The sequence below is a fragment of the Notolepis coatsorum genome (assembly GCF_963971535.1).
Source record: "Notolepis coatsorum genome assembly, chromosome: 2".
NCBI classification, from domain to species: domain Eukaryota; kingdom Metazoa; phylum Chordata; class Actinopteri; order Aulopiformes; family Paralepididae; genus Notolepis; species Notolepis coatsorum.
This window is the reverse complement of record NC_140166.1, coordinates 190,252,613-190,265,209: the sequence shown is the minus strand read 5'-3', so window position 1 is coordinate 190,265,209 and position 12,597 is coordinate 190,252,613. Positions and strand designations below refer to the sequence as shown.

General features: G+C 42.9%; 1 protein-coding gene across 1 annotated transcript in view; it reads right to left on the bottom strand.

Annotated features, from left to right (window-relative positions):
• The window catches only part of polrmt (polymerase (RNA) mitochondrial (DNA directed)), a 142,162-nt gene extending 131,967 nt beyond the window's left edge, over window positions 1–10,195 (bottom strand). The window contains exons 1-4 of the mRNA XM_084309294.1: window positions 10,040–10,195; window positions 7,455–7,553; window positions 5,844–6,937; window positions 1,267–1,400 (exon numbers count right to left, since the gene is read on the bottom strand). Coding sequence (XP_084165420.1) covers window positions 1,267–1,400; window positions 5,844–6,937; window positions 7,455–7,553; window positions 10,040–10,184 — 1,472 coding nt within the window. The 5' untranslated portion in view covers window positions 10,185–10,195. The remainder of the gene's footprint in view (window positions 1–1,266; window positions 1,401–5,843; window positions 6,938–7,454; window positions 7,554–10,039) is intronic.
• Between the last annotated feature and the right edge of the window lie 2,402 nt (window positions 10,196–12,597).

The window sequence follows — 12,597 nt, the reverse complement described above, 5'->3', positions numbered from 1 at the left end:
ACCGGGAGGAGGTTGAGGTACTGGAACGCTGGTGTCAGGACAACAGCCTGCTCCTGAACATTGGTAAAACCAAGGAGCTGATCGTGGATTTTAGGAGAACACAGCAGGGGACACACACACCACTGAGGATAAACGGGACTACCGTGAACAGGGTGAGCAGCTTCAAGTACCTGGGGGTCCACATCTCAGAGGACCTGACATGGACAACACACACAGACTCAGTCGTAAAGAAGGCGAAGCAGTGCCTCTACCACCTGAGACAGTTAAGGAAGTTCAGAGTATCGGGGAAGATACTCCAGTCCTTCTACTCCGGAGCTGTAGAGAGCATCTTGACTGGAAACATCACTGCCTGGTATGGAAACAGCAAGGCACAGGACAAGAAGGCCCTACAGAGAGTGGTGCGCGTACAGCTGAGCGTACTACGGGTATTGCACTACCACCCCTGCAGGTCTTATATAACAAGAGGTGCAAATCCAGAGCTTGCAGAATAATGAAAGACCCTCACCACCCCAACAACAGCCTGTTCAAGCTGCTGCGGTCAGGCAAACGCCTGCGCACACCAGCAACTAGGACAGAGAGACTTCGGCTCAGCTTCTTCCCCCAGGCCATCAGAGTCTTGAACACTGAACTCTCCACACACAAGCACACATGAACACACACAACACACATACTGTATACGCTCACACACTAACAGTCACTTTAGCACGAACACACACACACATGCTGCACACTCAACAGTCACGTTACACAATGAAAAGGTCACTTGAAAAGAAAAAATAACAGGAGTGGTTCTTGTATAGTAAATAGATGGATATAGCAAGATAGCATAAGGATATATAGTATAACTGTAGATTGTATAGTATAGTATTGTATAGTAGTGTACACCCAGTGCCTCATCCGTAGCTAACATTGTATTGCACTATCGCAGGACTTAGCATGTCTTTACCATGCTTTTTGTAAACTGTATGTACATTATACCTGTTATGTCTTATTCTTATTACTTGTATTATTGCACAAATGTCTTATTTTATTACTTGTATTATTGCACAATCGCCGCGGGCATGACCACCCGCATTTCACTGTATGCTTGTATGCCGTGACAAATAAAACTCTTGACTCTTGATTGTACTTCTTTTGGTGCAGCAGCTCACGCAGGTCCGGGGTAACTTAGTCACGTGATACGTGAGTTGGTATTGCTGATTGGCTCGAACATGGCATGTTTGTAAACAGCGAACAGGTCTATAGCCTTTGCATCTCTCAGCCTACCTGTTTATGGCACGAGGGGTGAGGCTGGGGTTGCGGCCCATACACTCCAGAGCAGCGCAGTAAGACCCCAGGTCAGGCTTCAGTCCGGCCTCCTCCACCAGGATAAACACACGTCCGATCTGGTTCAACGAGCCCTACGCAGAGGGAGAGAGACACACGGGGAGGACGGTTACCTCAACGAGCCCTACTCAGAGGGAGAGAGACACACAGGGAGGACGGTTACCTCAACGAGCCCTACTCGGAGGGAGAGAGACACACGGGGAGGACGGTTACCTCAACGAGCCCTACTCAGAGGGAGAGAGACACACAGGGAGGATGGTTACCTCAACGAGCCCTACTCAGAGGGAGACACACGGGGAGGATGGTTACCTCAACGAGCCCTACTCAGAGGGAGAGAGACACACGGGGAGGACGGTTACCTCAACGAGCCCTACTCAGAGGGAGACACACGGGGAGGATGGTTACCTCAACGAGCCCTACTCAGAGGGAGAGAGACACACGGGGAGGACGGTTACCTCAACGAGCCCTACGCAGAGGGAGAGAGACACACGGGGAGGACGGTTACCTCAACGAGCCCTACTCAGAGGGAGAGACACACAGGGAGGACGGTTACCTCAACGAGCCCTACGCAGAGGGAGAGAGACACACGGGGAGGACGGTTACCTCAACGAGCCCTACTCAGAGGGAGAGACACACGGGGAGGACGGTTACCTCAACGAGCCCTACTCAGAGGGAGAGAGACACACGGGGAGGACGGTTACCTCAACGAGCCCTACTCAGAGGGAGAGAGACACACACGGGGAGGACGGTTACCTACTGCAGTACTCGTTTCTACACACTCTCAAAGTGGAATTCTGCTGAAATGTACCTTTAGGTTGTAATTTCGCTCAGGTGGGCATTTTGCTAAAAAAAAAATGTGTTGTTTTTCGTGAGTTTTGAGTTTGAGTTACGAGTTCTCAATGTAAGGAAAGTGGAATGTGAGGAAAACATTTATTATAATTGATGGCTGTTACTGTATGCCTGAAAGAAAAATAATCTTTCCCATTCCCATTACTATTAATGATCTACAGTGTTTTTAAAATACATAATTCCATGTACTGAAGCTTCACTGCCCATAATCACCTCAGTTCAATTCAATTCAATTTGTTGAGGGTTTGAGGGTTCAGGACAGGAAATTACTTTAGTGACTGTTGCGGCAGTAGGCTTTCATAAACAAGCCGAGCCGAGGGGCTAAGCAGAGGAGTACAAACACTTTGACGCGCATCATAAAATAATTCCGTTCCATGTCCAGAATATGCTTTTCAAACTTTTATTCTTTCGCTTACTGATACAGATTACATACACGTAAATACATACACTAATACTAATACTGTTGCTCTATTGGATGCTATATTCTTGCGAAGTTGCGTTCTTGTAATACTATCTTGCGTTTGCGATTGCGGTCAATAGAAAATATGCGCTCCAATCTCACCCCCCTCTTTCCGTAAACTGTCAACCAAGTGAAAAGGTGAATGAAATTCCATATTAACACTCCCATTACCGCCAAACCCCAGTGAACAAGCCCACCACCTAAAGGGACAGTACAACTAACCATACAACACCATAGAGAATACTGAAACTTACATTATGGCTGCTACAGTGACTTCTTTGACACAGTGATAAATAGATGAGAATTAGGTGCAGACAAAGGGGAGGGAAAAACATGTAATTTGATGGTTAACTCAATACAGATACAGATCTTATGGATGAATTTGATACAGATTGTTATTTGTGCAGAACTTGTCGCACACATGCATGAGAGTTGGACCTATCGTGGTCTGATATATGGTAACTTGACATGTTTAGCTTCAGAAACCCAGAAAGCTTAGTAGGTATTGACATGTCTTGAAAGTATAAGCTGCCGATTTGGAACGTGTGGTAACTATCAATGGGTGCTTGTTTTGCATATTCATAGATCCTTGCATTCTCAATGAGGGTAAAGGTGTAGAAATGCGAAGCCATTTTCAGTCGTTTATTCAACACTTTGGTGGGGGAAAAAACATATTTATACAAATATTATTCAATGTAGAAAATGTTTAAGGGTTTAAAATACATCTTAAACGAATTTAATTGTGTGCTGTATTTTCTATTATGGGTATTACCAATAGGAAACAATCATTAGGCACTGGGCTGTGCTTTATAACACCCATTTATTGTAACACCCATTTATGCATTTAGGGTTGCGAAAAAAGTCAGAAACGTTCCAGGACATTTCCGGAAATGTTCTGTGGGAAGTTAAGCTCTGGAATTTTGGAAATGTTTCCCAATTTCAATCAAATCAAATCCATAACACTATAGATGGCGGCAACAATGAAACTACTTGCATCTTGAGGTGAAATATGAGTTTTAAATATTTTTTTAATGAATAACAATCTCTGCCAAAAGGCTGGGAATTGTGCAGTTGCAGATCCACTAGATCAGTGGTTCTCAACTGGTCTAGCCTCGAGACCCAACATTTTCCTTAGTCATTAAGTCGCGACCCAAATTTTTGAACCACTATGATTTATTAAAAAGAATTTAATTTGCAGTAATACACAATCTTTCATGCACTGTTAAAAACATAAAATAAACACAAAAAAGTGCAACAAAAGTACAACTAGGGCTAAAAACCCAATGAAATAAAATAATAATAAATAATATATGCTTCTTAGCAGATTTCTTAGCTTAACATAACAGACCTACAGTAAGTTTTGGGGGACTAATGGGATAACTGGGGTTGCAACAAAAGTGCAAAGGCTAAAAACCCAATGAAATAAAATAATAATAATAAATAATTATGCTTCCTAGCAGACTTCTTAGCTTAACATAACAGACCTACAGTAAGTTTGGGGGGACTAATGGGATAACTGGGGTTGCAACAAAAGTGCAACTAGGGCTAAAAACACAATGAAATAAAATAATAATAATAATAATAATAATAATAATAATAATAATAATAATAATAATAATAATAATAATAATAATAATAATAATAATAATAATAATAATAATAATAATAATAATAATAATAATAATAATAATAATATATCCTTCTTAGTAGACTTCTTAGCTTAACATCCCAGGGAACTAATGGGATAACTGGGGATGTTGTTTGCTCCTGACAAAAGTCTGGGGTGATGGTAGACAAAGCAACTCTGAGGTCATGCTCAATGTCCAATCTGTTCCTCTGCTTTGTCTTCAGTTGGACCAGAGCTGAGAAGCCACTTTCACAAAGATAGGCAGTGCAAAAAAAAGATAATAAAAAAAAATATATATATATATATATATACACATCCGCGACCCACTCAAAATGGCCCCGCGACCCACCAGTTGAGAAACACTGCACTAGATGACGTGTGTAGAAGCTGATCTTAGTGTAAAAATAGCATTGTCCTTTTTGATCAACATAACTATTCTGAGTGTTGTCAGTTTCTTCAAATGTGAAAAAAGACGATGATATTTATGACAGTCTTAAATATGCAGCGTATATAGCATACATTTACGTTTGCTTTTTGTTTTATAACCATCAATTTGCAAGTTGTTTGAAAGAGCATTGTACAAGACGAGGAATAAGGTTTTGTTTTTCGCATTAAAATGTGGCTTTTTATCCGTTTAATCAATTAATCAAAGTAATAAATCAACAGTTGAAAATAGTTGTTAGTTGCGGCCTTAATTTAATTTCATTCTGACAGTTCTATTGCTTATTACACTAGGCTGGATGTAAAAGATGTGAAAACTATTTTAATAATTAGCATACAAGATACATTTCTGTGGGACAATTTAACTGAGGCTAAATACAGTCAAACGGAGACCTTTGACTAGATATAGCCACAATGACATTGGACATTTTAGACAAGCTGACTGAGGCCTGTATTAAAGTTAATTGCCGCAGCTTCTGTGCATTACTCTGATCTTGACATGAACATTTTGATTAGCACAGTGACTTTGATGCCTCCAGGTCCCTCTGGCAAGGGTGACAGGGGGAATACACCAGAGGGCTCTAAGACGTACCTATATAGAGTATGCACATTATACGTTACCAAACCAATCACACTGGTGGACAGCTTTGGTAGAATATAGCTGATGCGCTGGGGTTCGAAAGGTCACAACTTTATCAATAAGCACACCTCCCACAATGACTACAGATCTTGACTGCACCACTCACAACAAGCATAGTTTCTCTAGCGTTGCGGTCTGGAGACGTTAGTCTGTTTGGAAGTTGTGTTTTTGATAAAGTTGCTCATTGCAAAATGATTTAAAAATTTATGGGGGGGGCTTTAGGAAAAGTGCAAGTCCAGTGCACCATCAGCTATCGTTTACCTAAGCTGTCCACCAGTACCATTGGTTTAGTAAGTAATGCGCCTCCTGAGATATGGGTTTCATGACAGAACGTACAATGGGAATAGATAGGCACGTTGCAAGGCCTCGGGCAAGGGCCCCTCCCCTTCCCAGAGGGACCTGGCATTGGGTCATGTGCATCCTTACTTATCTATAGCCAAATCCAAATAAGCTCGGTTTTCAGACCTAATGTGTTACTTGTTCAGCTGTAGCTCTCTTACCCTCTTGGCCCAGACCCGCATCATGATGTTGTAGATTCCTATATTGAGTATGTTGCGGCATCTGTGCTGGTGGACCAGGGTGCGTTGTGCGCGGACAATGTCCCCTGCAAACACACACGCCTCCAGGTAGGAGCGGAGGCTGAGCTCGGAGTCACTAGAGACGGCATCCTCCTCCAGGAGGCGTTCTGGGCAGGTTGAGGAGGTCCACTGGTTGATCTGCAGGTTGAGCTGTCTCTCCATGTCCTCCACATCAGCCATCACATCTGCCCTCTTCTTAGACATGGCTGTGGGTTCAGTAACAGCCTTGCTCTGGCCCTTCTTGCTGGAGGGCTGCTCCTTAGAGATATTCGCTTTCCCTTTTTTAGAGGACTTATGGGGCTTAGAAGCTGCCGCAGTGGTAGTTGATGAAGGCAGTGCAGCCTCAGTTTGTTCAGACAACATTTCTTTTGTGGCTTTGCTCCTCTTACCGGTGGGTGTGGTCTTCTTGGCTGCTGTAGATATGGTTTTGTTTGATGTAGCAGGGAGCATCTGGCTACCTTTGCTGCTACTGCTTTTGGATTTTGGTGTGGGCCTATCTTTGAATTTCTTCTGAAATTTCGGCTGGAGGGCTTTCTTTTCCTTCTCCTCTCGTCTTAGTTTTTCCGTCCAGCGGCTAGGTTTGACGACAGTCTGTTCTGATTCAGGGGCGTCTCCTTTCCCCCAGGATACACTGTTGGGAGGCTTCTCTGCAAGAGTGGTCTTCTTGGCTGCTGTAGATATGGTTTTGTTTGATGTAGCAGGGAGCATCTGGCTACCTTTGCTGCTACTGCTTTTGGATTTTGGTGTGGGCCTGTCTTTGAATTTCTTCTGAAATTTCGTCTGGAGGGCTTTCTTTTCCTTTTCCTTCTCCTCTCGTCTTAGTTTTTCCGTCCAGCGGCTAGGTTTGACGACAGTCTGTTCTGATTCAGGGGCGTCTCCTTTCCCCCAGGATACACTGTTGGGAGGCTTCTCTGCAAGAGTCCCTCTCCCTGATGGAGCTTTGAGAAAGTGCACCGTTGCATGTTGGACATCTATAACACCATCAGACTGAAGCTGCTGGATCCTGGCCTCCAGCACTGCAGAGAACGACAACACATCAGTGATAGAATCATTGCACCTCATTCTACTGATGCATGTGTAAGTAGGTTATCTCAATAAGAGCATGTGCAAAATGACTACAATTTAAATGTAAAATGTAGCAAGTGACTTCTCTCTCTCTGTGTTTCTGAAACAAATGTATTTCTAAGAGGGCTATCTTGAGGGGGAGACAGAGAAGATTATTCAAGAGCCTATGTTCAGATACAATGCGAAACTAATTTTAGGGAATAGATATATCTTAGTTAACAATGAATATGAAATAGAATCTTGTGAATGCTCTGTAGACAATAAACATTGAATGGGTTACATTAGAAATGGTCGCGTTTTTGCAAATTCCAACAATGCTACTGTAGTGAAACTCCTGCTATTATCAACCGTCAAGCGAGGAGGCAAAGCGAGACTATATTTAGCTTCGCGTTGTGTCTGAACGTACGGTTATGCTCCAATGAGAGAGAGATGGTTAAGTAAATTGAGCATTACAGTAAGTCCACATACCGTCTAGCAGTTGATTTTGTTCCAGAACACGTCTCTTCCCATCCTCCGTCTTTGGAATCAGAGGTGAGAAATGTCTGCGTTGTGACCACCAAGTTGTCCCTGGAAGAAGAGATTTGATGAGGATGGATGACGGACCCGAGCCCATCATGGCTCTATGTGATAAAGACTGCAGATTTTATACCAGCTATTGCTATAACGTTACATTTGTCATTAGTTGAATATAACTGATATTAATTATCATGTACTGTATTTGCAAATCTGGTATGTCATAAATGTATTAGATGTAGCAGTACTACTGTCGGATCTCCTCACTGGTAAACAAGAATACCCTGAAGACTCTGGCAGGAGCACTCATTCAAGGGTACTACGACTATGCTTGCACCTCATGGTACCAAAGCACCTCAAAGGCACTAAAAACAAAATTACAAACATCTCAAAACAAACTGGTCAGACTACTGCTTGACCTTACTCCTAGAACCCACCTCACCCCTGCCCACTTTGACAACCTAGGATGGCTTAGAGTAGACGACAGAGTACAGCAACTTGCAATGGGCCTGGTCTACAAGATACACTACACGACCAAGGTACCCATGTACATGTCAAAATACTTCCCAAAGGTCAGTGAATACCACGATCACAACACCAGAGGGAGCTCCACAAATCATGTTAAACCCAGATTCGGCTCAAACAAGGGACTAAACACGTTTCGCAATTATGCCACATCAATGTGGAACGCCCTACCCAAAGCTGTAAAGGAATGTGAATCACTACCCACTTTCAAAACCACTCTCAAAGAACACCTATGGGAGACTGCAATTCGAAACTGGCCCCTGCAAATGGCCTAACCCAACCCCCTCCAATGTACAGTAAATGACCAAGTATGGCTTTGTCAATATTCCAATGTACAGTTTTGCTTGTACAGTGTACAGTGTCCCCCACACACCCCCTACCCAACCCCCCACCCACCTCCAATGTACAGTCCGTCCGTCCCCCCCCACCCAACCCCACCCCACCTACCCAACCTCCTCCAATGTACAGTTTCTACGTCAAATGTATATACTCTCTTTTCTGGACTCTTTTTGTATCACAAACAGTACTGTATTTGCAAATCTGGTATGTCATAAATGTATAGATGTAGCAGTACTGTCCATCTGTATGTAGTGTGTCATATATGTTATGATGAATTGAAAATGGGGGACTTGATTGATTGATTGAAAAGTTTATTAACAGATTGCAGAATGGGTACAGTACAGTACAGCTCAATACATACAATTGTTAAGAGGATGCAGACCTGAGAAAGACTTTCGTCTTGTTTCCATCAGGGTCCCCCATTTTCAATTCATCATATGACACACATGACATACAGATAGACAGTACTGCTACATCTATACATTTATGACATACCAGATTTTCAAATACAGTACTGTTTGTGATACTAAAAAAAATCCAGAAGAAGAGTATATACATTTGACATAGAAACTGTGCATTGGGGGAGGTTGGGTAGGTGGGGTGGGGCTGTACATTGGAGGTGGGGGGGGGGTTGGGTAGGGGGGGACACACTGTACATTGGAGTACTGACATACATTTGACATGGAAACTGTACATTGGAGGAGGTTGGGTAGGTGGGGTGGGGTTGGGTGGGGCTGTACATTGGAATACTGACAAAGCCATGCTTGGTCTTTATTGTACAACTGGGTTAGGACATTTGTAGGGGCCAGTTTTGAATTGCAGTCTCCCGTAGGTGTTCTTTGAGAGTGTTTTTGAAGGTGGGTAGTGATTTACATTCCTTTACAGCTTTGGGTAGGGCGTTCCACATTGTTGTGGCATAATTGCGAAACGTGTTTAGTCCCTTGTTTGAGCCGAATCTGGGTTTTACATGATTTGTGGAGCTCCCTCTGGTGTTGTGATCGTGGTATTCACTGACCTTTGGGAAGTATTTTGACATGTACATGGGTACCTTGGTCGTGTAGTGTATCTTGTAGACCAGGCCCATTGCAAGTTGCTGTACTCTGTCGTCTACTCTAAGCCATCCTAGGTTGGCAAAGTGTGCAGGGGTGAGGTGGGTTCTAGGAGTCAGGTCAAGCAGTAGTCTGACTAGTTTGTTTTGAGATGTTTGTAATTTGGTTTTTAGTGCCTTTGAGGTGCTTTGGTACCATGAGGTGCAAGCATAGTCGTAGTACCCTTGAATGAGTGCTCCTGCCAGAGTCTTCACTTTCAGGGTATTCTTGTTTACCAGGGAGGAGATCCGGTACAAGAATCGAGTTCGAGACCCTGATGTAAACAAGACGAAAGTCTTTCTCTGGTCTGCATCCCCTTAACAATTGTATGTATTGAGCTGTACTGTACTGTACCCATTCTGCAATCTGTTAATAAAATGTTCAATCAATCAATCGTAACGTTATTCGTGGAATGGGTGCTTTGTTTAACGGGTTGTTCTATACAGAAATTACAGCAAGTCGGGTTGAAATTGTGATGTTGCCTTGAACACGTTGTATAATATATATTATCATTTTGAGTGCCGTGAGGAGCCAACTAACATGCATGGTTTGACAGGACAGGAGAGGGCAAGTGATAAGCTCACATACCTGATATTCGCCTTTGAACAGTGTTCTGTATCGTGAGGTGGGGTTGGCAGTGGTGGTCTGCATGAGAGACACGGCGTACACATCTTTCAATTAGACCAAAATGATGCAGACATTTTTGAAAGGCACAGAGTCTAAGAAGTGACATGTTGACATAATAACCGCATTACTTGTTGTGGACACTAGGCTGCCATTTTGAATAAGACCAAAGTAATGGACCGCGAAGGATCACTGTATTTGACCATAACAGTCATGGCTAAAAGATGTCAGATAAAACGAGCGAGATGAATCTAAACTATGACAGTAAGTAGTAGGCTATTCTGGGGGAAGGGGGGTTGGTCACCACTAACAAATACAACGTATGCTTAGGCTACTTGCCATTTATTATTATTATTATTATTATTATTATTATTATTATTATTATTATTATTATTATTATTATTATTATTATTATTATTATTATTATTATTATTATTATTATTATTATTATTGTTGTTGTTGTTGTTGTTGTTGTTGTTGTTGGTAGTAGTAGTAGTAGTAGTAGTAGTAGTAGTAGTAGTAGTAGTAGTAGTAGTAGTAGTAGTATTACTATTATTACTAGTATTATTATTATATGAATAGCTGTAAGTTAATAGGCACTCGCCATTTATGTTTTCTATTGCCACGGTGAGCATTGAATTTACTCGCACAATTAAGACCTTAAAGGGATATTTCAACTTCAAAAATCAAGTCATAAACTAGCTACAAGAGTCTCGGTTGTCCACTGTCAACATATGGGGGAGGGGACCCTGATGGAAACAAGACAAACGTCTTTCTCAGGTCTGCATCCCCTTAACAATTGTATGTATTGAGCCGTACTGTATTGTACCCATTCTGCAATCTGTTAAATAAAGTTTTCATTCATTCATTCATTCATTCAACATCACCATTCGGGTGTCAGGCTCCATTGATTTTGAGACGTGTCCATGATTGATTGATTGAAAACTTTATTAAACGATTGCATCGGGGTCCCCCATTTTCAATTAATCGTGACATGAACTGTGTAGGGTGACCAGATGCAAAAAGTCCAAAAGCAGGACAAGTTGGACAACAGTAAGATTTTGGTGGGACAAAGTGGGACAAAGTGGGACAGATAGATAATGTACATTTTTTTTATTAGAATAACATGGTCTTCACCGAGACCAATGTTTTTTTTTTGCTTCAAAAAGAGGGACATCCTCTCAATATGTGGGACGTTCGGTCAAATGGTGGGACAGTACAACCAAAAGGGGGACACCTGGTCACCCTAGAACTGTGTAGTAAAAAGAGATCATAATATACATCTGAAGGGGAAGAAACTGTACACTAGTGTGGTGGTGGGGGGGATAACCGTTCAGTGTCAGTCCCGTCCCAGAGAGGTTGCTGTCCACGTCTATGCCAAATACAACGCAGTTCGGTTTCCGGGTTCCTCTGATTGGCCACTAAGCCCACGTGACCGCGGCTAGCACGCCCCCCTTATCGCCCGCTGCCGCGCTGTGACGCCACGGGCTCACTGCTGTTTAAACGCCCCGAACTCACTGCTCACGAACGTATTTCACGTGCGGCTCCCTCGTGAGATCGCGCGCCTGGTCAGGCACACTGGACCTACGACTTAAGCGTGCGGAAGCGCACCGAGGAAGGCATATTTACATTGGGACAGCTGTAAATGCCTAGTCTATATGCGAAGTCAGTCATTTTAGAATGATGATCAGTGTGACTGTACTCCTGAAAGAGCAGCGTGTAGCCCCAGCAGCAGCAAGAGCTTATTATTATTATTATTATTATTATTATTATTATTATTATTATTATTATTATTATTATTATTATTATTATTATTATTATTATTATTATTATGCAACATTGTAATAGTTATAGGTATAAACAAACATACAGACAAACATTCAAGGCGTTTATTTGCAGATACAGACACAGCTGGTTGAACAACATCTATATCTGTGGTAATAATGCAGATATTCAATTGTATTTCTGTGACAATGCTCGTGGCGCGCCGCCTCAAATAGTCTCGAGGCGAAAAAATAGCTTGCCGCTCGCGAGCCACTCGGGAGGCGCGCTCCCGCTCGCGGCCAGTGTGCCTACTATCGTCCGTTAACATGGGAGCGGAAGTGAAGAGGCAGCCGCCCGTCCGTCCGTCCGTGTTCGTTCGTGAGCAGTGAGTTCGGGCCGTAGGGGGGCTTGCTAGCCGCGGTCACGTGGGCTTAGTGGCCAATCAGAGGAACCCGGAAACAGAACTGCGTTGTATTTGGCATAGAGACGGAGGAAGCGTACCTCAGCAGCACCATTAGAACTCAGAAAAAGTAGTGTATTACAGCGCTGCCCCCATGTGGCGAAAACCTGCTGGGCAAGGTCAACAGATATGGGAGTTGATATACTGGTTGTTGTGGAAGATATTGGATGCACTGGTGAAGATGGACAGCGGTGACACAACACAACAAAGTCACAGAAATTGTGAAGGGACATTTGTCTAGGAGGAGAAGAGTTGATTGAAAGTTTGACCATATTCTTTTCTCAATGACCATTTTGCT